Source organism: Fringilla coelebs (assembly GCF_963513975.1).
Source record: "Fringilla coelebs genome assembly, chromosome: 30".
Lineage (NCBI taxonomy): Eukaryota > Metazoa > Chordata > Aves > Passeriformes > Fringillidae > Fringilla > Fringilla coelebs.
In genome coordinates, this window is record NC_140056.1 from 1,669,463 (window position 1) to 1,691,028 (window position 21,566).

The window sequence follows — 21,566 nt, forward strand, 5'->3', positions numbered from 1 at the left end:
TGGCTCGGGGTCCCCTGTCGCCCCCACGGAGCCTCCTCTTCGTCACTCCGTGCTGGGGGGTGGGACAGCCGGTGCTGGGGGTGCTGGACCCACCCAAAGCCGTCCCATCGTTGGGGTTCGGTTGGCTCTGGGGGTTGCGGGTTCTGCCCCAAAATGACATCCCAGCCCTGCAGCACAACGGGGTGCAGCTGGTTCTGGGGGTCCCACTCACCCTGAGACCCCATCATTGACCACCCACCCTGAGACTCCATCATTGATTGGGGTACAGTCAGTTCTGGGGATCCCACCCACCCTGAGACCCCATCACTGATTGGGGTACAGCCGGTTCTGGGGGTCCCACCCACCTACTGAGACCCATCCCTGGGGTACACCTGATCCTGGGGTCCCACCCACCCTCTGAGACCCCATCCCTGCAGCACAACGGGGTGCAGGCGGTTCTGGGGGTCCCACCCACCCTGAGACTCCATCACTGATTGGGGTACAGCCGGTTCTGGGGGTCCCACCCACCTACTGAGACCCATCCCTGGGGTACACCTGATCCTGGGGTCCCCTCCACCCCCTGAGATCCCATCCCTGCAGCACAACGGGGTGCAGCCGGTTCTGGGGGTCCCACCCACCCTGAGACCCCATCATTGGGGTACACCTGATCCTGGGGGTCCCACCCACTGAGACCCCATCATTGGGGTACACCTGTTCCTGGGGGTCCCCCATTGAGACCCCATCACTGCAGCCCCCCATTCTGGAGTACACTTGTTTTTGGGGTCCCCTATATCCCCTGACACCCCATCACTGCAGCCCCCCATTCTGGGGTACGCCTGTTTTTGGGGTTCCCCATTGAGCCCCATCATTGGGGTACACCTGTTTTTGGGGTCCCCTCCACCCCCTGAGCCCCATCCTGGGGTACACCTGTTTTTGGGGGTCCCAGCCCCCTCCCCACTGACACCCCCTCATTGCAGCACTGGCAATCCCGGACCCCCACCCCTTGAGACCCCCCCCAGCCCCCCCAAAACTCCACCCCTCCCCCACCCATCGGCTACAATGGTGCTGGGGGGTCCCGGCCCCCCCCCTCACCCACCGAGACCCCCCCCCCAAAATTCAGCTGGGGGGGTGCGGGCAGGATCCCCCCCATGCTGGGGGGGCACCGGGGGGCGATGCCACCCCTGGGGGGGCACGGGGGGCACATCAGGGTGCTTTTGGGGGGGGGGGGGGGTCGGTCCTCCTGCCCCCTCCCCTCGGGGGGGGGGAGGGGCTTCTTCATCTTTAATTTTTTTTTTTTTTTGTAAAGAAAATTAAAATGGAAAAAAAGTGGAAAATAAAGGAAAAAAAAATGGCTGGGAAAATAAAAAAGGATTTTGTTGGTTGGGACCAAACCGGGGGTGGGGGGACCCCCGGAATTAGGGATTGGGGGGTGCAGGGATGGGGACCCCAAAATTAGGGATGGGGGTGTAGGGATGGGGGACCCCCGGAATTAGGGATTGGGGGGTGCAGGGATGGGGGACCCCAAAATTAGAGATGGGGGTGCAAGGACCCCAGAATTAGGGATGGGGGTGCGGGGATGGGGGATCAAAATTAGGGATGGGGTGGGAGGACCCCAAAATTAGGGATTGGGGGTGCAGGGATGGGGGGACCCCAAAATTAGGGATGGAGGTGGAAGGACCCCAAAATTAGAGATGGGGGTGCAGGGATAGGGGATCAAAATTAGGGATGGGGGTGCAGGGATGGGGAACCCCAAAATTAGAGAAGGGGGGTGCAAGGACCCCAAAATCAGAGATGGGGGTGCAGGGATGGGGGACCCCAAAATTAGAGATGGGGGTGGAAGGACGGGGGAACCCTAAAATTAGGGATGGGGGTGGAAGGACCCCAAAATTAGGGATTGGGGTGCAAGGATGGGGGACCCCAAAATTAGAGATGGGGGGGTGCAAGGACCCCAAAATTAGGGATGGGGGTGCAGGGATGGGGACCCCAGGATTGGGGATGGGGGTGCAGGGATGGGGGACCTCAAAATTAGGGATGTAGGGTGCAAGGACCCCAAAATTAGGGATGGGGGGTGCAGGGATCGGGACCCCAGGATTGGGGATGGGAGGTGCAGGCATAGGGGACCCCAAAATTAGGGGTGGGGGGTGCAAGGATTGGGGACCCTAAAATTAGGGGTGGGGGGTGCAGGGATGGGGGACCCCAAAATTAAGGATGGGGGTGCAACGACCCCAAAATTCGGGGTGGGGGGTTCAAAGATGGGGGACCCCAAAATTCGGGATGGGGGCAGGGACCGGGCTGGCCCCGGTTCGGGGGGGCGGGGCCGGTCCCGGCCCTCCGGTTTCCCGTCGGCCCCGCGGCTCCGGTGGCTCCGCCCTCCCGGCAGCGCGCGCGTGGGGGCGGGGCCGAGCGGGGGCCGGGACCGGGAACCGGCACCGGGAACCGGGACCCGGCCGGGACCCACGTGCAGCGCAGAGCGAGATGTGGCCGCTCCGCCTGGGCACGGTGAGCCTCGGGGCTGGGGGGGGCCCGGTGCCTGCGGGGGGGGCCCGGTCCCCGGTAAGGGCTCCCGGTGAGGGTTCCCGGTGAGGGTTCCCGGGAGGGTTCCCGGTAAGGATCCCCGGTTCCCGGTAAAGGTTCCGTTGAGGATCCCCCGTTCCCGGTAAGGGTCCCCGGTAAGGATCCCCGGTTCCCGGTAAGGGTCCCCGGTAACGGTCCCCGGTAAGGGTTCCCGGTAAGGATCCCCGGTAAGGATCCCCGGTTCCCGGTAAAGATCCCCGGTAAGGATCCCCGGTCCCCGTAAAGGTCCCCGGTAAGGATCCCCGGTTCCCGGTAAGGATCCCCGGTGAGGATCCCCCGTTCCGGTGGATCGGGGGATCCTCCGGTAAGGGTTCTCGGTGAGGATCCCCGGTTCCCGCATCCCCCGGTGCGCGCTGGATGCTGCGGCCCCGGTGGTTCCCGGTGCTCTCAGGGGTCCCGGTGCCCGGGAGGACGGTCCCGGTACGCGGAGGGAGGGGAACACCCACCGGGGCTCCCGGTGCACGGGAAGTCCCGGTGACCGGAGGGAGGGCCCGAATCCCAAACGGGTCCCGTTCCCGGTGGCTCCCGGTGCTCGCAGGGGTCCCGGTGCCCACCCTGTGCTGCAGCCCCGGTGGCTCCCGGTGCTCACAGCGGTCCCGGTACCCGGTACACCGGGGGAGGGAACACCCACCGGGGCTCCCGGTGCTCGCAGGGGTCCCGGTGACCGGAGGGAGGGCCCGAATCCCAAGCGGGTCCCGTTCCCGGTGGCTCCCGGTGCTCGCAGGGCTCCCGGTGCTGCAGCCCCGGCAGCGCAGCGATCCCGGGGGTGTCCCGGTGCCCGGTGGGGGGGTCCCGGTGCTCCCGTTCTCCCCCCCGGTGAACCCCTTCCCATCCTCCATCACTCCCGGGGGTCTCAATTCCATCCCGCTCCCCCCCCCCCTCACACCGGGACCCCCATCCCGGTACCGTGTGCCCCCCCCCCTCCCGGCCCGGTTCCCCCCCCACCCCCGCGGACTTTGTGTCCGTCCCAAAGTCCCCGGGGCCGGTCCCGGCCCCGCCACCGCCGGCCTTGGCCCCTGCCCGGTGCCCGCGGCCCCGCGGGTGATGCAATGGGGCGGCCGCGGTTACATCACCCGGCACCGGGGGCACCGGGGGGCACCGGGGGCACCCCCGGGTGGGCACGGGGGGGATCCCCCCCCAGCCACAACGGGGGGGGGGTCCCGTGGGTGAGAATCCATCGGGGCACCGGAGTTTGGGGGGGTTTTGGGGGGTCCTTGGGGGGTTTTGGGGGTCCTTGGGGGGTTTTGGGGGTCTTTGTGTGCTTTGTGAGGTCTTTGGGGGGTCCCCAGGTGCCTTTTGGGGCCCTTGGGAGGATCCCCAGGGGGTTTGGGGGGTCCTTGGGGGGTTTTGGGGGTTCTTGTGTGCTTTGTGAGGTCTTTGGGGGGGGGTCCCCGTGTGCCTTTTGGGGCCCTTGGGAGGATCCCCAGGGGGTTTTGGGGGTCCTTGGGGGTTTTTTTGGGATTTCCAAGGGGGTCTCCGTGTACCCTGTGAGGTCCTTGGGGGTCCCCGTGAGCCTTTTGGGGTTTTGGGGGTCCTTGTGTGCTTTGTGGGGTCTTTGGGGGGGTCCCCATGTGCCTTGTGAGGTTCTTGGGGGTCCCCATGTGCCTTGGGGGGTTTTGGGGGTCCTTGTGTGCTTTGTGAGGTCTTTGGGGGATCCCCAGGTGCCTTTTGGGGCCCTTGGGAGGATCCCCAGGGGGTTTTGGGGGTCCTTGTGTGCCTTGGGGGGAATTTTAAGGGGGTCCCCATGTGCCCTATGGGATCCTTGGAGGTCCCCATGTGCCTTATGGGGACCCTGGGAGGATCCCCAAATGTTTTTAGGGGTCCTTGTGTGCTTTGTGGGGTCTTTGGGGGGGTCCCCATGTGCCTTGTGAGGTTTTTGTGGGGGTCCCCATGTGCCTTTTGGGGCCCTTGGGAGGATCCCCAAGTGTTTTTAGGGGTCCTTGTGAGGACTTTGAGGGGGTCCCCATGTACCCTGTGGGGTCCTTGGAGGTGCCCATGTGGGTTTTGGGGTCCTTGGGGTGATCCCCAGGTTTCTTTGGGGGTCCCCGTGTGCTTTTTGAGGACTTTTAGGGGTTTTTCATGTGCCCTGTGGGGTCCTTGAAGGTCCCCATGTGCCCTGTGGGGTCCTTGGAGGTCCCCATGTGCCCTATGGACCCTTGGGAGGGTCCCCATGGGGCCTCTGGGGTCCCCATGGACTTTTGGGGGGACCATGGAGGAGTCTCCATGTGCCTCTTGGGGTCCCCATGCGCCCTGTGTGGAACTCTGGGGGGTCCTTGAGGTCCCCGTGGGGTCCTTGGGGGGTCCCCATGTGCCCCTTAGGGTCCTTTTGGGGTGTCCCCATGTGCCCCTTAGGGTCCTTTGGGGGGTCCCCATGTGCTCCGTGTGTAGTTTGGGGGGTCCCCATGTGCCCCTTAGGGTCCTTTGGGGGTCCCCATGTGCCCCTTAGGGTCCTTTGGGGGGGTCCCCATGTGCCCAGTGGGGTCCTTGAGGTCCCCGTGGGGTCCTTGGGGTCATTGGGGGCTCCCCATGTGCCCCGTGGGCTCGTTGGGGTCCCCATGTGCCCCTTAGTGTCCTTTGGGGGGATCCCCATGTGCCCTGTATGAACCTTGGGGGGGTCCCCATGTGCCCCGTGGGGTCCTTGAGGTCCCTATGGGCTCCTTGGGGTCATTGGGGGGTCCCCATGTGCCCCTTAGTGTCCTTTGGGGGGGTCCCAATGTGCCCCTTGTGCCCCTTGGGGTCCCCATGTGCCCCTTAGTGTCCTTTTGGGGTGTCCCCATATGCCCCTTAGGGTCCTTTGGGGGTGTCCCCATGTGCCCCGTGGGGTCATTGGGGGGTCCCCATGTGCCCCTTGTGCCCCTTGGGGTCCCCATGTGCCCCTTAGTGTCCTTTGGGGGTCCCCATGTGCCCCTTAGTGTCCTTTGGGGGGGTCCCCATGTGCCCCGTGGGGTCCTTGAGGTCCCTGTGGGGTCCTTGGGGTCATTGGGGGGTCCCCATGTGCCCCTTAGTGTCCTTTGGGGGGGTCCTCGTGGGGTCCCCGTGGGCTCCCGGGGGTGCCCACCCCTCGCAGGGTGACTGGGGGCAGATCCCGGGAGTGTCACACGTGCCACTGTCACCGCTGGGTGCTGGCCGGGCCCGGGGGGCTCCGGGGGGCTCCGGGGGTCACCGCTCGTGTCCCCCTGTCCGTGCAGAGCCTGCAGCGCTGGGGGGCCCGGCTGGGCACCGGCGGCCGGCGGGGGCAGCACGGGGCCGCCGCCGCCGCCGCCCCCGGGGCCTGCCCGGGCTGGACGGGCCAGGAGAGCCTGGCCGAGAGCGACCCCGAGCTCTGGAGCCTGGTGCAGAAGGAGAAGGACCGGCAGTGCCGCGGGCTGGAGCTCATCGCCTCCGAGGTGGGCTGGGGGTGGGCGTGGGGGGGGTGGGCAGGGTGGGGGTGGGCGTGGGGGATCCATTTTTGGGGGGGTTTGGCTGCTCTGATTCCCATCCCAATCCCAGTCCCGACTGGGGGGGTCTCAGTGCCCCAGTGTGCCCCTTCCCTCACCCTTCATCATCCCTGGGGGTCTCAGTTCCATCCCACTCCTCTTCCTCACCCCTGGCTGATCACCAGGACCCCCATCCCCTGTGTCCCCCCCTGGGGTTTGTGTCCATCCCAGAGTCCCCAGGGGTGGCACAGCCACTGCCACCAGCCCATGGGCTGGGCTCAGGCTTGGGGGATCCATTTTTTGGGGGGTTTGGTTGCTCTGATTCCCATCCCTGTCCCCACTGGGGGGGTCCCAGTGCCCCTGTGTGCCCCTTCCCTCACCCTTCATCATCCCTGGGGGTCTCAGTCCCATCCCACTCCTCCTCCTCACCCCCATCCCGGTGTCATTTGTCCCCATCTGACCCCAGCTCCCCCCACCCTCCTGTCCACCCCAGAGTCCCCAGGGGTGGCACAGCTGCTGCCACCAGCCTTGGTCCCTGCCCACGGTGGGGGATCAGGCTTGGGGGATCCTTTTTTGGGGGGTTTGGCTGCTCTGATTCCCATCCCTGTCCCTGTCCCCACTGAGGGGGTCCCAGTGTGCCCCTTCCCTCACCCTTCATCATCCCTGGGGGTCTCAGTTCTGTCCCACTGCTCTTCCTCACCCCTGGCTGATCACCAGGACCCCCATCCCGTGTGTCCCCCCCTGGGCTTTGTGTCCATCCCAGAGTCCCCAGGGCTGGCACAGCCACTGCCACCAGCCTTGGTCCCTGCCCACGGGGTGGGGTTGGGCTTGGGGGATCCATTTCTGGGGGGTTTGGGTGCTCTGATTCCCATCCCTGTCCTTGTCCCCACTGAGGGGGTCCCAGTGCCCCTATTGTCCCCTCTCTGCTCCTTCCCTCACCCTTCATCATCCCTGGGGGTCTCAGTTCCATCCTCCTCCTCGCCCCCATCCCGGTGTCATTTGTCCCCCTCTGACCCCAGCTCCCCCCACCCCATTGTCCACCCCAGAGTCCCCAGGGGTGGCACAGCCGCTGCCACCAGCCTTGGTCCCTGCCCACGGGGTGGGCTCAGGTTTGGGGTACCCCCTGTTTGGGGGGGTTTGGCTGCTCTGATCCCCACCCACCTTTTCCCCCCAGAATTTCTGCAGCCGGGCAGCGCTGGAGGCTCTGGGCTCCTGCCTCAACAACAAATACTCGGAGGGGTATCCTGGGAAGAGGTAAAGTGGGGAGGGGGCTGGGGGTGGGAACTGGGGTTCAGCTGCAGGAGGATCCAGGGGAGCCCCAGGGAAGGACTGGGGGGCTCCCCAGGGGTGATGCCTTGTGAAGGCTGACGTAGAACAGAGCTAAGGAATAAATGGGATTTACTAAGAGGCCTCAACAGATCCACCTTGGGCAAAGAGGATTTTTCAGAAAATGTCACAGTGACCCCCTCCTGTCCCCAGATACTGCTGGGGTCCAAGGTGGTGGATCAGATCACTGCCTTGGGGTCAGGCTGGCAGTGGGGACCCCCTGGTGACCCCCTCCTGTCACCCTGTGATTTCAGGGTTTACCTCAGAACCTCAGGACCCTCCCAGGTGTGTCACTCACCTCTCCTTTCCCCTCCCAGAACTGTCTGTCAATCCTGGAATTCCAGAGTGATTGGCAGGTTCAAAGGATGCCCTCCCCCCCTGGGGGGGCACTGGGCCATCCAGGTGTCCTCTGTCCCTTTGTCCCTCCCCTTCTGTCCCTGGCTGGTGGCTCCCTGCCCCTTCCCTGCCCCTCTCCTGGGGTTAAAGGAGCAGCACCCACAGGCTCAGGAGTTCTGCTGGAGCTGCTGTGGGGCAGAATAAAGCTCTGGATCCAAACCCTCCCTCAGAACCCACTCCTTTCCTTCCCCATCGCCCCAAAGCTTCTCCACAGAGGCTTTGGGAGCTCTGGAGTCTCCTCTGGGGCAGCCTCACCTTGTGGCACCAATATTTTGGAATTTTCCCAGTACAGCTGGGTGGGATGTGCCTGAGCTCGTCTGGTGCTGAGCCAAATAGCGGCGACTGTCTGTCCCTCCCTGGTCTGTCCGACCTGTCTGTCCCTGCCTCTCACTGTCTGTCCCTCTGACTCACCCCACAGACACTTTTGGCTGGCTGGGTGCTGCCCTGGGCACGTGGAGGCAGATCCAGGCGTGCAGGAGCTCTGGTGGCTGCAGGATGGAGCCTCCCCCCATAACAGGGGCTGCTCCTCAGGGTTCCCTCTGTGGAGAAGCTTTGGGGTGATGGTGAAGGAAAGGAGTGGGTTCTGATGGAGGGTTTGGATCCAGAGCTTTATTCTGCCCTACAGCCCTCTGAACCCACAGCAGCTCCAGCAGAACTCCTGACCCCGTGGGTGCTGCTCCTTTAACCCCGGGAGAGGGGCAGGGAAGGGGCAGGGAGCCACCAGCCAGGGACAGGAGGGGAGGGACAAAGGGACAGAGGACACCTGGATGGCCCAGTGCCACCCAGGGGTGGAGGGCATCCTTTGAACCTGCCAATCACTCTGGAATTCCAGGATTGACAGACAGTGCTGGGAGGGGAAAGGAGAGGTGAGTGACAGACCTGGGAGGGTCCTGAGGTTCTGAGGTAAACCCTGAAATCACAACGCAACAAGTGGGGACCCCCTGGTGTCCCCCTGGTGTCCCCAGGCACTGTGGGGGTGCCGAGGTGATGGGTCAGATCGCTCCCATGGGGTTGGGCTGGCAGTGGGGACCCCCTGGTGCCCTCCTGTGCCCCTCATGCCCCCAGGCACTGTAGGGGTGCCGAGGTGATGGATCAGATCACTGCCTTGGGGTTGGGCTGGCAGTGGTGACCCCCTGTGCCCCCCTGGTGTCCCCTGTGCCCCCTGGTGACCCCCTGTGCCCCCAGGCACTGTGGGGGTGCTGAGGTGATGGATCAGATCACTCTCTTGGGGTCGGGCTGGCAGTGGTGCCCCCCTGGTGACCCCCTGTGCCCCCCTGATGCCCCCCTGGTGCCCCGCTGTGACCCCCAGGTGTCCCCAGGCACTGTGGGGGTGCCGAGGTGATGGATTACATCACTCTCACAGGGTTGGGCTGGCAGTGGGGACCCCCTGGTGCCCCCCTGGTGCCCCCTGGTGACCCCCCGTGCCCCCAGGTACTACGGGGGGGCCGAGGTGGTGGATCAGATCATTCCCACGGGGTCGGGCTGGCAGTGGTGCCCCCCTGGTGACCCTCTGTGCCCCCCTGTGACCCCCTGTGCCTGTGCCCCCCTGGTGACCCCCCGTGACCCCCATGTCCCCAGGTACTACGGGGGGGCCGAGGTGGTGGACCAGATCATTCCCACGGGGTCAGGCTGGCAGTGGGGACCCTCTGGTGTCCCCAGGCACTGTGGGGGTGCTGAGGTGATGGGTCAGATCGCTCCCTTGGGGTCGGGCTGGCAGTGGTGACCCCCTGGTGCCCCCCTGTCCCCCCCTGTGCCCCCTGGTGACCCCCATGTCCCCAGGTACTACGGGGGGGCCGAGGTGGTGGACCAGATCGAGCTGCTGTGCGAGCGGCGGGCGCTGGAGGCGTTCGACCTGGACCCGGCGCGCTGGGGCGTCAACGTGCAGCCCTACTCGGGCTCCCCCGCCAACCTGGCCGCCTACACCGCCCTGCTGCAGCCCCACGAGCGCCTGATGGGGCTGGACCTGCCCGACGGCGGCCAGTGCGTGGGACTGAGGGGGATTGGGGTTTGGGATTGGGGAATTGGGATTTGGGGTTGGGGGATTGGACCTGCCCGACGGCGGCCAGTGCGTGGGACTGAGGGGGATTGGGGTTTGGGGTTGGGGATTGGGGTTGGGGATTGGGGATTTGGGATTGGACCTGCCCGACGGCGGCCAGTGCGTGGGACTGAGGGGGATTGGGGGTTTGGGATTGGGGAATTGGGATTTGGGGTTGGGGGATTGGACCTGCCCGACGGCGGCCAGTGCGTGGGGCTGGGACGGGGATTGGGGTTGGGGGTTGGGGATTGGGGATTTGGGATTGGACCTGCCCGACGGCGGCCAGTGCGTGGGGCTGGGGATGGGGATTGGGGGTTTGGGGTTGGGGATTGGGGATTTGGGGTTGGGGATTGGGGTTGGGGATTTGGACCTGCCTGACGGCGGCCAGTGCGTGGGCACGGGGATGGGGATTGGGGTTTGGGGTTGGGGAATTGGGATTGGGGTTTGGACCTGCCCGACGGCGGCCAGTGCGTGGGCACGGGGAATTGGGATTGGGGTTTGGGGTTGGGGATTGGGGATTTGGGGATTGGGGATTGGACCTGCCCGACGGCGGCCAGTGCGTGCGGATTGGGGATTGGGGTTGGGGTTTGGGGTTGGGGATTGGGGATTGGGGATTTGGGGTTGGGGATTTGGGGATTGGACCTGCCCGATGGCGGCCAGTGCGTGGGGACGTGGATTGGGATTGGGGATTGGGGTTGGGGAATTGGAATGTAGGGCCATTACGTGGGGTATTGGGGATTGGGGGATTGGGGGATTTGGGGATTGGGGATTTGGGATTTGGGGTTGGGGGATTGGGGATTTGAGGTTGGGGGATTGGACCTGCCCGACGGCGGCCAGTGCGTGGGAATGGGGGAATGGGATTGGGGATTGGGGATTTGGGGATTTGGGGTTTTGGGGATTGGGGATTTGGGGATTGGACCTGCCCGACGGCAGCCAGTGCGTGGGGATGGGATGGGGGTTGGGGATTTGGGGTTGGGGGATTGGAATGTAGGGCCATTACGTGGGGGATTGGGGGATTTGGGGATTGGGGATTTGGGATTTGGGGTTGGGAGTTGGGGAATTGGGGATTAGGAGTAGGGGAATTGGACCTGCCTAACGGCGGCCAGTGCGTGGGGATTGGGGATTGGGGTTTTGGGGTTGGGGGATTGGGGATTGGGGATTTGGGGTTCGGGATTGGACCTGCCCGACGGCGGCCAGTGCGTGGGGGTTGGGGATTTGGGGGATTGGGGATTGGGGGTTGAGGATTTGGGGTTCGGGATTGGACCTGCCCGACGGCGGCCAGTGTGTGGGGACGGGGGAATGGGATTGGGGGGATTGGGGATTTGGGATTTGGGATTGGGGGATTGGGGGTTGGGGGATTGGGGATTTGGGGATTTGGGGTTGGGGGATTGGGGATTGGGAGTTGGGGATTTGGGGTTGGGGGATTGGGGATTTGGGGATTTGGGGATTGGGGATTTGGGGATTGGGAATTGGGGTTGGGGGATTGGGGATTTGGGGTTGGGGGATTGGGGATTTGGGGTTGGGAGATTGGGGATTTGGGGTTGGGGGGTTGGGGATTGGGGTTGGGGGATTGGACCTGCCCAACGGTGGCCAGTGCGTACGGACTGAGGGGGGTTGGGGATTGGGGATTTGGGGTTGGTGGATTGGGGATTGGGGGATTGGGGATTGGAGATTTGGGGTTGGGGATTGAGGGATTGGGAGTTGGGAATTAGGATGTAGGGCCCATTTTATCCCCATTTTTTCCCTGTTCCATCCCCGTTTCACCCCTGTTTTTTCCCCATTCCATCCCCGTTTTTTCCCCGTTCCATCCCCGTTTTTTCCCGTTTTATCCCCATTTCACCCCTGTTTTTCCCCGTTCCCTCCCCATTTTTATCCCCATTTCACCCCCGTTTTCCCCATCCCGTCCCCAGCCTCACCCACGGGTACATGACGGACACCAAGAGGATCTCGGCCACCTCCATCTTCTTCGAGTCCATGCCCTACAAGCTGGATGTGAGTGGGGGCAGGGAGGGGCTGGGGGGTCACCAGGGTGTCCCCAAGGTCACCTGTCTGTCTGTCTGTCTGTCTGTCTGTCCGTCCCTGCACTGACTGACCTGTCTGTCTGTCTGTCTGTCCATCCCTGGACTGTCTGACCTGTCTGCCTGTCCCTGAACTGATCAATGTATCTGTCTGTCCTTGAACTGACTCACCTGTCTGTCTGTTTGTCTGTCCCTGGACTGACTGACCTGTCTGTTGCTGGGCTGACTGACCAATCTGTCTGTCTGTCCACCCCTGGGCTGACTGACCTGTCTGCCTGTCCCTGGACCGACCAATCTGTCTGTCTGTCCCTGGGCTGACTGACCTGTCCATCCCTCCCTGGTCTGTCTGTCTGTCTGTCTGTCTGTCTGTCTATCCATCCGTCTGTCCCTCCCTGCTCTGTCTGACCTGCCTGTCCGTCCGTCTGTCCCTCCCAGCCTGCCACAGGCCTCATTGACTACGCCCAGCTGGAGGTGACTGCGCGGCTATCCCTGGACTGACCAATCTGTCTGTGTCTGTCTGTCCATCCATCTGTCCCTCCCTGCTTTGTCTGTCCCTGCCTGGTCTGTCTGACCAGTCTGTCTGTCTGTCTGTCTGTCCCAGCCCGCCACAGGCCTCATTGACTACGCCAGCTGGAGGTGACCGCGCGGCTGTCCCTGTACTGACCAATCTGTCTGTCTGTCTGTCCATCCCTCTATCCCTGCACTGACCAATCTGTCTGTCCATCCCTGGTCTGTCTGTCCATCCATCTGCCCCTCCCTGCTCTGTGTGACCTGTCTGTCTGTCTGTCTGTCCCAGCCCGCCACAGGCCTCATTGACTACGCCCAGCTGGAGGCGACCGCACAGCTATCCCTGGACTGACCAATCTGTCTGTCTGTCTGTCTGTCTGTCCATCCCTCTGTCCCTGCACTGACCAATCTGTCTGTCTGTCTGTCCCAGCCCGCCACAGGCCTCATTGACTACGCCCAGCTGGAGGTGACCGCGTGGCTATCCCTGCACTGACCAATCTGTCTGACCTGTCTGTCTGTCTGTCCCAGCCCGCCACAGGCCTCATTGACTATGCCCAGCTGGAGGTGACCGTGTGGCTATCCCTGCACTGACCAATCTGTCTGTCTGTCTGTCCATCCATCTGTCCATCCCTGCTCTGTCTGACCAGGACTGACCAATCTGTCTGTCTGTCTGTCTGTCCCAGCCCGCCACAGGCCTCATTGACTACGCCCAGCTGGAGGTGACCGCGCGTCTCTTCCGTCCCCGCCTGATCATCGCGGGCACCAGCGCCTACGCCCGCCTCATCGACTACGGCCGCATGAGGAAGGTACGGGGGGATCCCGGGGGGCTCGGGGGGGCTCCGGGGACAGCAGGTGACCCCGGTGTCCCCAGGTGTGTGACGAGGTCAAGGCCTACCTGCTGGCAGACATGGCGCACATCAGCGGGCTGGTGGCCGCCAAGGTGATCCCGTCGCCCTTCGAGCACGCCGACGTCGTCACCAGCACCACGCACAAGACCCTGCGGGGGGCCAGGTGAGACCCCCGGAGCCGGGGGGGGAATGGGGGACCCCCGTGGGGGGTGGGAATGGGGGACCCCCTTGGGGGATGGGAATGGGGGGTGAGAATGGGGGACCCCCTTGGGGGGTGGGAATGGGGGACCCTCATGGGGGGTGGGAATGGGGGACCCCCTTGGGGGATGGGAATAGGGGACCCCCTTGGGGGATGGGAATGGGGGGTGGGAATGGGGGACCACCTTGGGGGGAATGGGAATGGGGGACACCCCAGGGGATGGAAATGAGGGACCCCCTTGGGGGGTGGGAATGGGGGACTCCCTTGGAGGGCTGTGACTCTGGGAGCCCCTTGGGGGGCTCTTGGGGGACTCAGGGGTTCAGGGAGCTCCTTTGGGGGGCTGGGACTGAGGGACCCCCTTGGGGGGCCCTTGGGGGACTCTGGGGTTCAGGGGGCTCCTTGTGGGGCTGGGACTGAGGGAGCCCCGTGGGGGGCTGGGATTCAGGGGTTCAGGGGGCCCCTTGGGGGGCTGGGAATGAGAGACCCCCCCCTTGTGGGGCTGGGATTTAGGGGTTCAGGGAGCTCCTTGGGGGGCTGGGCCTGAGGAGCCCCTTGGGGGACAGGACCCTGTGAGCCCCTTGAGGGTCTGGGAATGAGGGACCCCCTTGGGGGGCCCTTGGGGGACTCTGGGGTTCAGGGGGCTCCTTGTGGGGCTGGGATTGAGGGAGCCCTGTGGGGGGCTGGGATTTGGGGGGTCAGGGGGCTCCTTGTGGGGCTGGGACTGAGGGAGCCCCTTGGGGGGCTGTGACCCTGTGAGCCCCATGGGGGGCTGGGACTCAGGGGTTCAGGGGGCCCCTTGGGGGGCTGGGAATGAGAGACCCCCCCCCTTGGGGGGCTGGGATTTAGGGGTTCAGGGAGCTCCTTGTGGGGCTGGGACTGAGGGAGCCCCTTGGGGGGCTGGGATTTAGGGGTTCAGGGGGCCCCTTGGGGGGCTGGGAATGAGAGACCCCCCCCCTTGGGGGGCTGGGATTTAGGGGTTCAGGGAGCTCCTTGTGGGGCTGGGACTGAGGGAGCCCCTTGGGGGGCTGTGACCCTGGGAGCCCCATGGGGGGCTGGGACTCTGGGGTTCAGGGGGCTCCCAGTGGGGCTGGGACTGAGGGAGCCCCTTGGGGGACAGGACCCTGTGAGCCCCTTGAGGGTCTGGGAATGAGGGAGCCCCTTGGGGGGCTGTGACCCTGGGAGCCCCATGGGGGGCTGGGACTCTGGGGTTCAGGGGGCTCCTTTGGGGGCCCTTGGGGGACTCTGGGGTTCAGGGGGCTCCTTGTGGGGCTGTGACCCTGGGAGCCCCATGGGGGGCTGGGATTCAGGGGCTCAGGGGGCTCCCAGTGGGGCTGGGCCCGAGGAGCCCCTGCAGGTGTCCGTCCCCCCCCCCCCCCCCCGGGCACACAGGTGACAGTGTCCCTTGCCGCAGGTCCGGGCTGATCTTCTACCGCAAGGGCGTGCGCGGGGCGGACCCGAGGACGGGCCGGGAGACGCTCTACGACCTGGAGGAGCGCATCAACTTCGCCGTGTTCCCCTCGCTGCAGGGCGGGCCCCACAACCACGCCATCGCTGCCGTGGCCGCGGCGCTCAAACAGGTCTGCCAGGGGGGGCTGGGGAGGGGGCGTCCTGTGCCCCGGGTGAGGGGTGTCCCCTGCCCTGAGGGGGCGTCCTGTGCCCCGGGTGAGGGGTGTCCCCTGCCCTGAGGGGGCGTCCTGTGCCCCCGGGTGAGGGGGGTGGGGTGTCCCCTGTGTGCTATGGGGTGTCCCCTGTGCTATGGGGGCGTCCTGTGCCCCCGGGGTGAGGGGTGTCCTGTGCCCCCGGGGTGAGGGGTGTCCCCTGTCCTGAGGGGGCATCCTGTGCCCCGGGGTGAGGGGATTGGGGTGTCCCCTGTGCTGTGGGGTATCCTGTGCCCCTGGGCTATGGGGGCGTCCTGTGCCCCGGGGTGAGAGGTGTGGGGTGTCCCCTGTGCTATGGGGGCGTCCTGTCCCCCCTGTCCTGATGGGGTGTCCCCTGTGCTATGGGATCCCCCCTGTGCTGATGGGATGTACCCCCTGTGCTATGGGGTGTCCTGTCCCCCCTGCCCTGATGGGGTGTCCCCTGTCCTGATGGGGTGTCCCCCTGTCCTGATGGGGTGTCCCCCTGTCCTGATGGGGTGTCCCCCTGTGCTATGGGGTGTCCCCTTGTGCTGACGGGGTGTCCCCCATGCTGATGGGGTGTCCCCCACTGTCCTGATGGGGTGTCCCCCACTGTGCTATGGGGTGTCCCCTGTGCTATGGGGTCCCCCCTGTGCTATGGGATATGCTCCCTGTGCTATGGGGTGTCCCCTGTGCTGATGGGATGTACCCCCTGTGCTATGGGGTGTCCTGTCCCCCCTGCCCTGATGGGGTGTCCCCTGTGCTATGGGGTGTCCCCCTGTCCTGATGGGGTGTCCCCCTGTGCTATGGGGTGTCCCCTTGTGCTGACGGGGTGTCCCCCATGCTGATGGGGTGTCCCCCACTGTCCTGATGGGGTGTCCCCCACTGTCCTGATGGGGTGTCCCCTGTGCTATGGGGTGTCCCCTCTCCTGATGGCGTGTCCCCTGTGCTATGGGGTGTCCCCCATGCTGATGGGGTGTCCCTTATGGGGTGCCCCCTGTCCTGATGGGGTTTTCCCCCCCGTGCTATGGGGTGTCCCCTGTGCTATGGGGTGTCTCCCCTCTCCTGATGGGGTGTCCCCTACTGTGCTATGGGGTGTCCCTTGTGCTGATGGGGTGTCCCCCCTGTGATGTGGGGTGTCCCCCCTGTGCTATAGGGTGTCCCCTCTGTATTATGGGGTGTCCCCTGTGCTATGGGGGCGTCCTGTGCCCCGGGGTGAGGGGGGTGGGGTGTCCCCTCTGTGCTATGGGGCGTCCTATGCCCCCGGGGTGAGGGGATTGGGGTGTCCCCTGTGTGCTATGGGGTGTCCCCTGTGCTATGGGGTGTCCCCCCTGTCCTGATGGGGTGTCCCCCCTTTATTATGGGGTGTCCCCTGTGCTATGGGGTGCCCCCCTGTCCTGATGGGATGTGCCCCCTGTGCTATGGGGTGTCCTGTCCCCCTGTGCTATGGGGTGTCCCCTGTCCTGATGGTGTGTCCCCCATGCTGATGGGGTGTCCCCCATGCTGACGCGGTGTCCCCCCTGTATTATGGGGTGTCCCCTGTGCTATGGGGTGTCCCCCCTGTCCTGATGGGGCGTCCTGTCCCCCTGTGTTATGGGGTGTCCCCTGTGTTATGGGGTGTCCCCTGTGCTATGGGGTGTCCCCCCTGTGCTATGGGGTGTCCCCCCTGCCCTGATGGTGTGTCCCCAGTGCTATGGGGTGTCCCCCACTGTGCTATGGGGTGTCCCCCACTGTGCTGATGGGGTGTCCCCCACTGTGCTATGGGGTGTCCCCCCTTTCCTGACGGGGTGTCCCCCCTGTGCTATGGGGTGTCCCCCTGCCCTGACGGGGTGTCCCCTGTGCTATGGGGTGTCCCCTGTCCTGATGGGGTGTCCCCTGTGCTGATGGGGTGTCCCCCTGTCCTGATGGGGTGTCCCCTGTCCTGATGGCGTGTCCCCCATGCTGTTGGGGTGTCCCCTCCCCAGGCCAGCTCCCCAGCCTTCAGGGAGTACTGCCAGCAGGTGCTGAGGAACGCCAAGGCCATGGCGCAGGCGCTGCTGCAGAGAGGGTACACGCTGGTGTCAGGTGAGGCTCTGACCCCACAGATTTGGGGTGCAGGTACACGCTGGTGTCAGGTGAGGCTCTGACCCCACAGTTTGGGGGTGCAGGTACACGCTGGTGTCAGGTGAGGCTCTGACCCCACAGATTTGGGGTGCAGGTACACGCTGGTGTCAGATGAGGCTCTGTGTGTCCCTTTTGGGGTGCAGGTACACGCTGGTGTCAGGTGAGGCTCTGACCCCCCATGGTGTCAGGTGAGGCTCTGACCCCACAGATTTGGGGTGCAGGTACACCCTGGTGTCAGGTGAGGCTGTGACCCCACAGATTTGGGGTGCAGGTACACGCTGGTGTCAGGTGAGGCTGTGACCCCCCCATGGTGTCAGGTGAGGCTCTGTCTGTCCCTTTTGGGGTGCAGGTACACGCTGGTGTCAGGTGAGGCTCTGACCCCCCATGGTGTCAGGTGAGGCTCTGACCCCACAGTTTTGGGGTGCAGGTACACCCTGGTGTCAGGTGAGGCTCTGACCCCACAGATTTGGGGTGCAGGTACACGCTGGTGTCAGGTGAGGCTCTGACCCCACAGTTTGGGGTGCAGGTACACCCTGGTGTCAGGTGAGGCTCTGACCCCACAGTTTTGGGGACAAGGAGGGGTGGGCCATGCTGGGGACAGGGCAGGTGAGCCATGCTGGAGACAGGGAGGGGTGAGGTGTGGTGGGGACAGGGGGGTCAGCCATGGAGGGGACAGGGAGGGGTGAGCACAGGTGTGGTGGGGACAGGGGGGACTGGGCCATGGTGGGGACAAGGAGGGGTGAGGTGAGGTGGGGACAAGGAGGGGTGAGGTGAGGTGGGGACAAGGAGAGGTGAGCCATGCTGGGGACAGGGCAGGTGAGCCATGGTGGGGACAGGGCAGGTGAGCCATGGTGGGGACAGGGCAGGTGAGCCATGGTGGGGACAGGGCAGGTGAGCCATGCTGGGGACAGGGCAGGTGAGCCATGATGGGGACAGGGCAGGTGAGCCATGGTGGGGACAGGGCAGGTGAGCCATGGTGGGGACAGGGCAGGTGAGCCATGGTGGGGACAGGGCAGGTGAGCCATGCTGGGGACAGGGCAGGTGAGCCATGATGGGGACAGGGCAGGTGAGCCATGCTGGGGACAAGCGGCTCTGCTCAATCTCAGGCCAGCAGTGGGGATTGGAGGTGAGACACAACAAACATCTCTGCAGAGCAGGAAAGCGGCAGCAGAGCGCTCTGGAGGCACTCAGGGACCCTCACCCCTCTCCTCCCCTCTCCAGGTGGCACCGACAACCACCTGGTGCTGGTGGACCTGCGGCCCAAGGGCGTGGACGGGGCGCGGGCCGAGCGGGTGCTGGAGCTCGTCTCCATCACGGCCAACAAGAACACCTGCCCGGGGGACAGGAGCGCCCTGACCCCCGGGGGGCTGCGCCTGGGTGAGGGGCTCACCCCCCCCGGGGGGCTGGGGGGCTCGGCCACAGCGGCCCCCCCTGGTTTCAGCCTCTGGGAGTGGGAATTTGGGGAGGGGTTTGGGTGGGAAAGGGGAAGGATTGTGGGGGAGGGGGATTTGGGGAGCTCTTGGGGAGGCACAGTGAGGGGTTGGGAGGTGGGGGCTTCTTGGGGGGCTGGGAATGAGGGGCATCCATGGGGGGCTGGGACTGAAGGAGCCCTTTTGGGGGGCTGGGACCCCATGAGCCCCTTGTGGGGCTGGGAATGAGGAGATCCTTGGGGGGCTGGGACTGAAGGAGCCCTTTTGGGGGGCTGGGACTGAGGGAACCTCTTGGGGGGATGGGAATGAGGGATATCCATGGGGGGCTGGGACTGAAGGAGCTTCTTGGGGGGCTGGGACTGAGGAGATCCTTGGGGGGCTGGGAATGAGGGACCCCCATGGGGGGCTGGGACCCAGGGAGCCTTTTGGGGGGCTGGAGATGAGGGAGCTTCTTGTGGGGCTGGGACCCCCTGAGCCTCTTGGGGGGGCTGAGATTGAGGGAGCCCCTTGGGGGGCTGGGACCCTGTGAGCCCCCTGGGGGGCTGGGACTTAGGGAGATTCTTGGGGGGCTCAGACCCAGAGAACCCCCTTGTGGGGCTGGGACTGAGGGACCTCCATGGGGGTCTGGGGCTGAGGGAGCCCCTTGTGGGGCTGGGACCCTGTGAGCCCCCTGGGGGGCTGGGACTCAGGGAGGTTCTTGGGGGGCTCAAACCCAGGGAACCCCTTGTGGGGCTGGGACTGAGGGAACCCCTTGGGGGGCTCAGACCCAGGGAACCCCTTGTGGGTCTGGGACTCAGGGGCCTCCATGGGGGTCTGGGACTGAGGGAGCTCCTTGGGGGGCTCAAACCCAGGGAGCCCCTTGTGGGGCTGGGACTTCATGGGGGTCTGGGGCTGAGGGAGCTCCTTGTGGGGCCGGTGCCCCCCCGGTGGGGGTGTCCCTGCTGTCCCTGATGGGCTCCCTGGTGTCCCCAGGTGCCCCCGCCCTGACCTCCCGCCAGTTCCGTGAGGAGGATTTCCGGAAGGTGGTGGAGTTCATCGACGAGGGCATCGCCCTGGCCTTGGACGTCAAGAGCAAAACCAGTGAGCTACTGGGGAGCCCCCATTTTCCCCCCCATTTCCCCCCCATTTCTCCCCCATTTTCCTCCCATTTCCCCCCCCATTTCCCCCCATTTTCCCCATTTTCCCCCATTTACCCCCCTTTCCCCCCATTTCCCCCCATTTTCCCCATTTCCCCCCATTTTTCCCCCCATTTCCCCCATTTTCCCCCCATTTCCCCCATTTTCCCCCCATTTTCCCCTTCCTGGCTGCCCTTCTCCCAGCCCGATGCCAACCCCTGCAGTGGGTACCTGGGGAAGGGCTGGAGCTGCCCTGGTGCCCACCTGTGCCCTGTCCTGTTCACCTGTGCCCTGCCCACCTGTGCCCTGCCCACCTGTGCCCTCCCCCGTTCACCTGTGCCCTGCCCTGCTCACCTGTGCCCTGTCCTGCTGCTCACCTGTGCCCTCCCCTGCTCACCTGTGCCCTCCCCTGCCTACCTGTGCCCTTCCCTGGTGCTCACCTGTGCCCTGTCCTGTTCACCTGTGCCCTGCCCTGCCCACCTGTGCTCTGCCCTGGTGCTCACCTGTTCCCTCCCCTGCTCACCTGTGCCCTGCCCTGCTCACCTGTGCCCTGCCCTGCTCACCTGTGCCCTGCCCTGCTGCCCACCTGTGCCCTGCCACCTGTGCACTGCCCTGGTGCTCACCTGTGCCGTGCCCTGCCCTGCCCACCTGTGCCCTGTCCTCTTCACCTGTGCTCTCTCCTGCTCACCTGTGCCCTGCCCACCTGTGCCCTCCCCTGGTGCCCACCTGTGCTCTGCTCACCTGTGCCCTGTCCTGCTCACCTGTGCCCTGGCGCTCACCTGTGCCCTGGCACTCACCTGTGCCCTGTCCTGCCCACCTGTGTCCTGGTGCCCACCTGTGTCCTGGCGCTCACCTGTGCCCTGGCACTCACCTGTGCCCTGGTGCTCACCTGTGCCCTGGGGCCCACCTGTGCCCTGCTGCTAACCTGTGCCCTGCTCACCTGTACCCTGCTCACCTGTGCCCTGTCCTGGTGCTCACCTGTGCCCTGCCCTGCTCACCTGTGCCCTGCCGCCCACCTGTGCCCTGCTGCTCACCTGTGCCCTGGCACTCACCTGTGCCCTGCCCACCTGTGCCCTCCCCAGGTAAGCTGCAGGAGTTCAAGGCCTTCCTGCTGCAGGACGCGGAGGCGCAGCGGCGCCTGGCCGAGCTGCGGCAGCGCGTGGAGACCTTCGCCCGTGCCTTCCCCATGCCCGGCTTCAGCGACCACTGAGGGGGCACAGGGATGGGGAGGGGGCACCCTCAGAGCCCCCCCGGCCTGCCCTGCCCCTCCCCCCATCCCCGGTGTCACCCTTGGGTGCCGCATCCCTGGGGTGGGGGCGCACCCTGCTCTCAGTGTTGGGGTACAGAGAACCTTCCAGAACCTTCCCGGGCTTGCTGCAGCCTCGCCTTGCACTTTTCTATGGGGAGGGGTCGCTAATAAAAGTGGGGGCAGAGCTTTGGAGGTGTCTGGGTGCTGTGCTGGATTTTGGGGAGGGGTCCCTGGAGCCCCTCAATGTTGTACCAGGAGCCCTGTGCCTCTCGTGCCTCAGTTTCCCCACTCCTGGTGCTTCCCCCAGTGGGCTCTGAGGGTGGGGGGATATTGGGGAGGGGTCCCTGGAGCCCCTCAGTGCCCTGCCAGGAGCTCTGGGGGTCTTGTGCCTCAGTTTCCCCATCCCTGCTGCTTCCCCCAGTGGGCTCTGAGGGTGGGGGGATATTGGGGAGGGGTCCCTGGCGCCCCTCAGTGCTGTACCAGGAGCCCCAGAGCTCTCGTGCCTCAGTTTCCCCACCCGTGGTGCTTCTCCCAGTGGGCTCTGAGGGTGGGGGGATTTTGGGGAGGGGTCCGTGGAGCCTCTCAGTGCCCTGCCAGGAGCCCTGTGCCTCTCGTGCCTCAGTTTCCCCATCCCTGCTGCTTCCCCCAGTGGGCTCTGAGGGCTGGGGGATGTTGGGGAGGGGTCCCTGGAGCCCCCCAGTGCCAGGAGCCCCGGGGGTCTCATTGAGACCTTCGCCCATGCCCGGCTTCAGCGA

At 65.2% G+C, this 21,566-nt stretch overlaps 1 protein-coding gene across 1 annotated transcript; it reads left to right on the forward strand.

Moving 5' to 3' along the window:
* Window positions 1-2,349: 2,349 nt before the first annotated feature.
* SHMT2 (serine hydroxymethyltransferase 2) lies at window positions 2,350-20,995 on the forward strand. The gene is made up of 12 exons (XM_084223707.1): window positions 2,350-2,478; window positions 5,742-5,939; window positions 7,144-7,223; window positions 9,471-9,671; window positions 11,637-11,718; window positions 12,935-13,057; window positions 13,123-13,262; window positions 14,710-14,875; window positions 16,879-16,978; window positions 18,239-18,394; window positions 19,420-19,527; window positions 20,645-20,995. Exons 1-12 carry the CDS (start codon window positions 2,455-2,457, stop codon window positions 20,770-20,772), a joined length of 1,506 nt encoding a protein of 501 aa, XP_084079833.1. The 5' UTR covers window positions 2,350-2,454; the 3' UTR covers window positions 20,773-20,995.
* The last annotated feature ends 571 nt before the right edge of the window (window positions 20,996-21,566 follow it).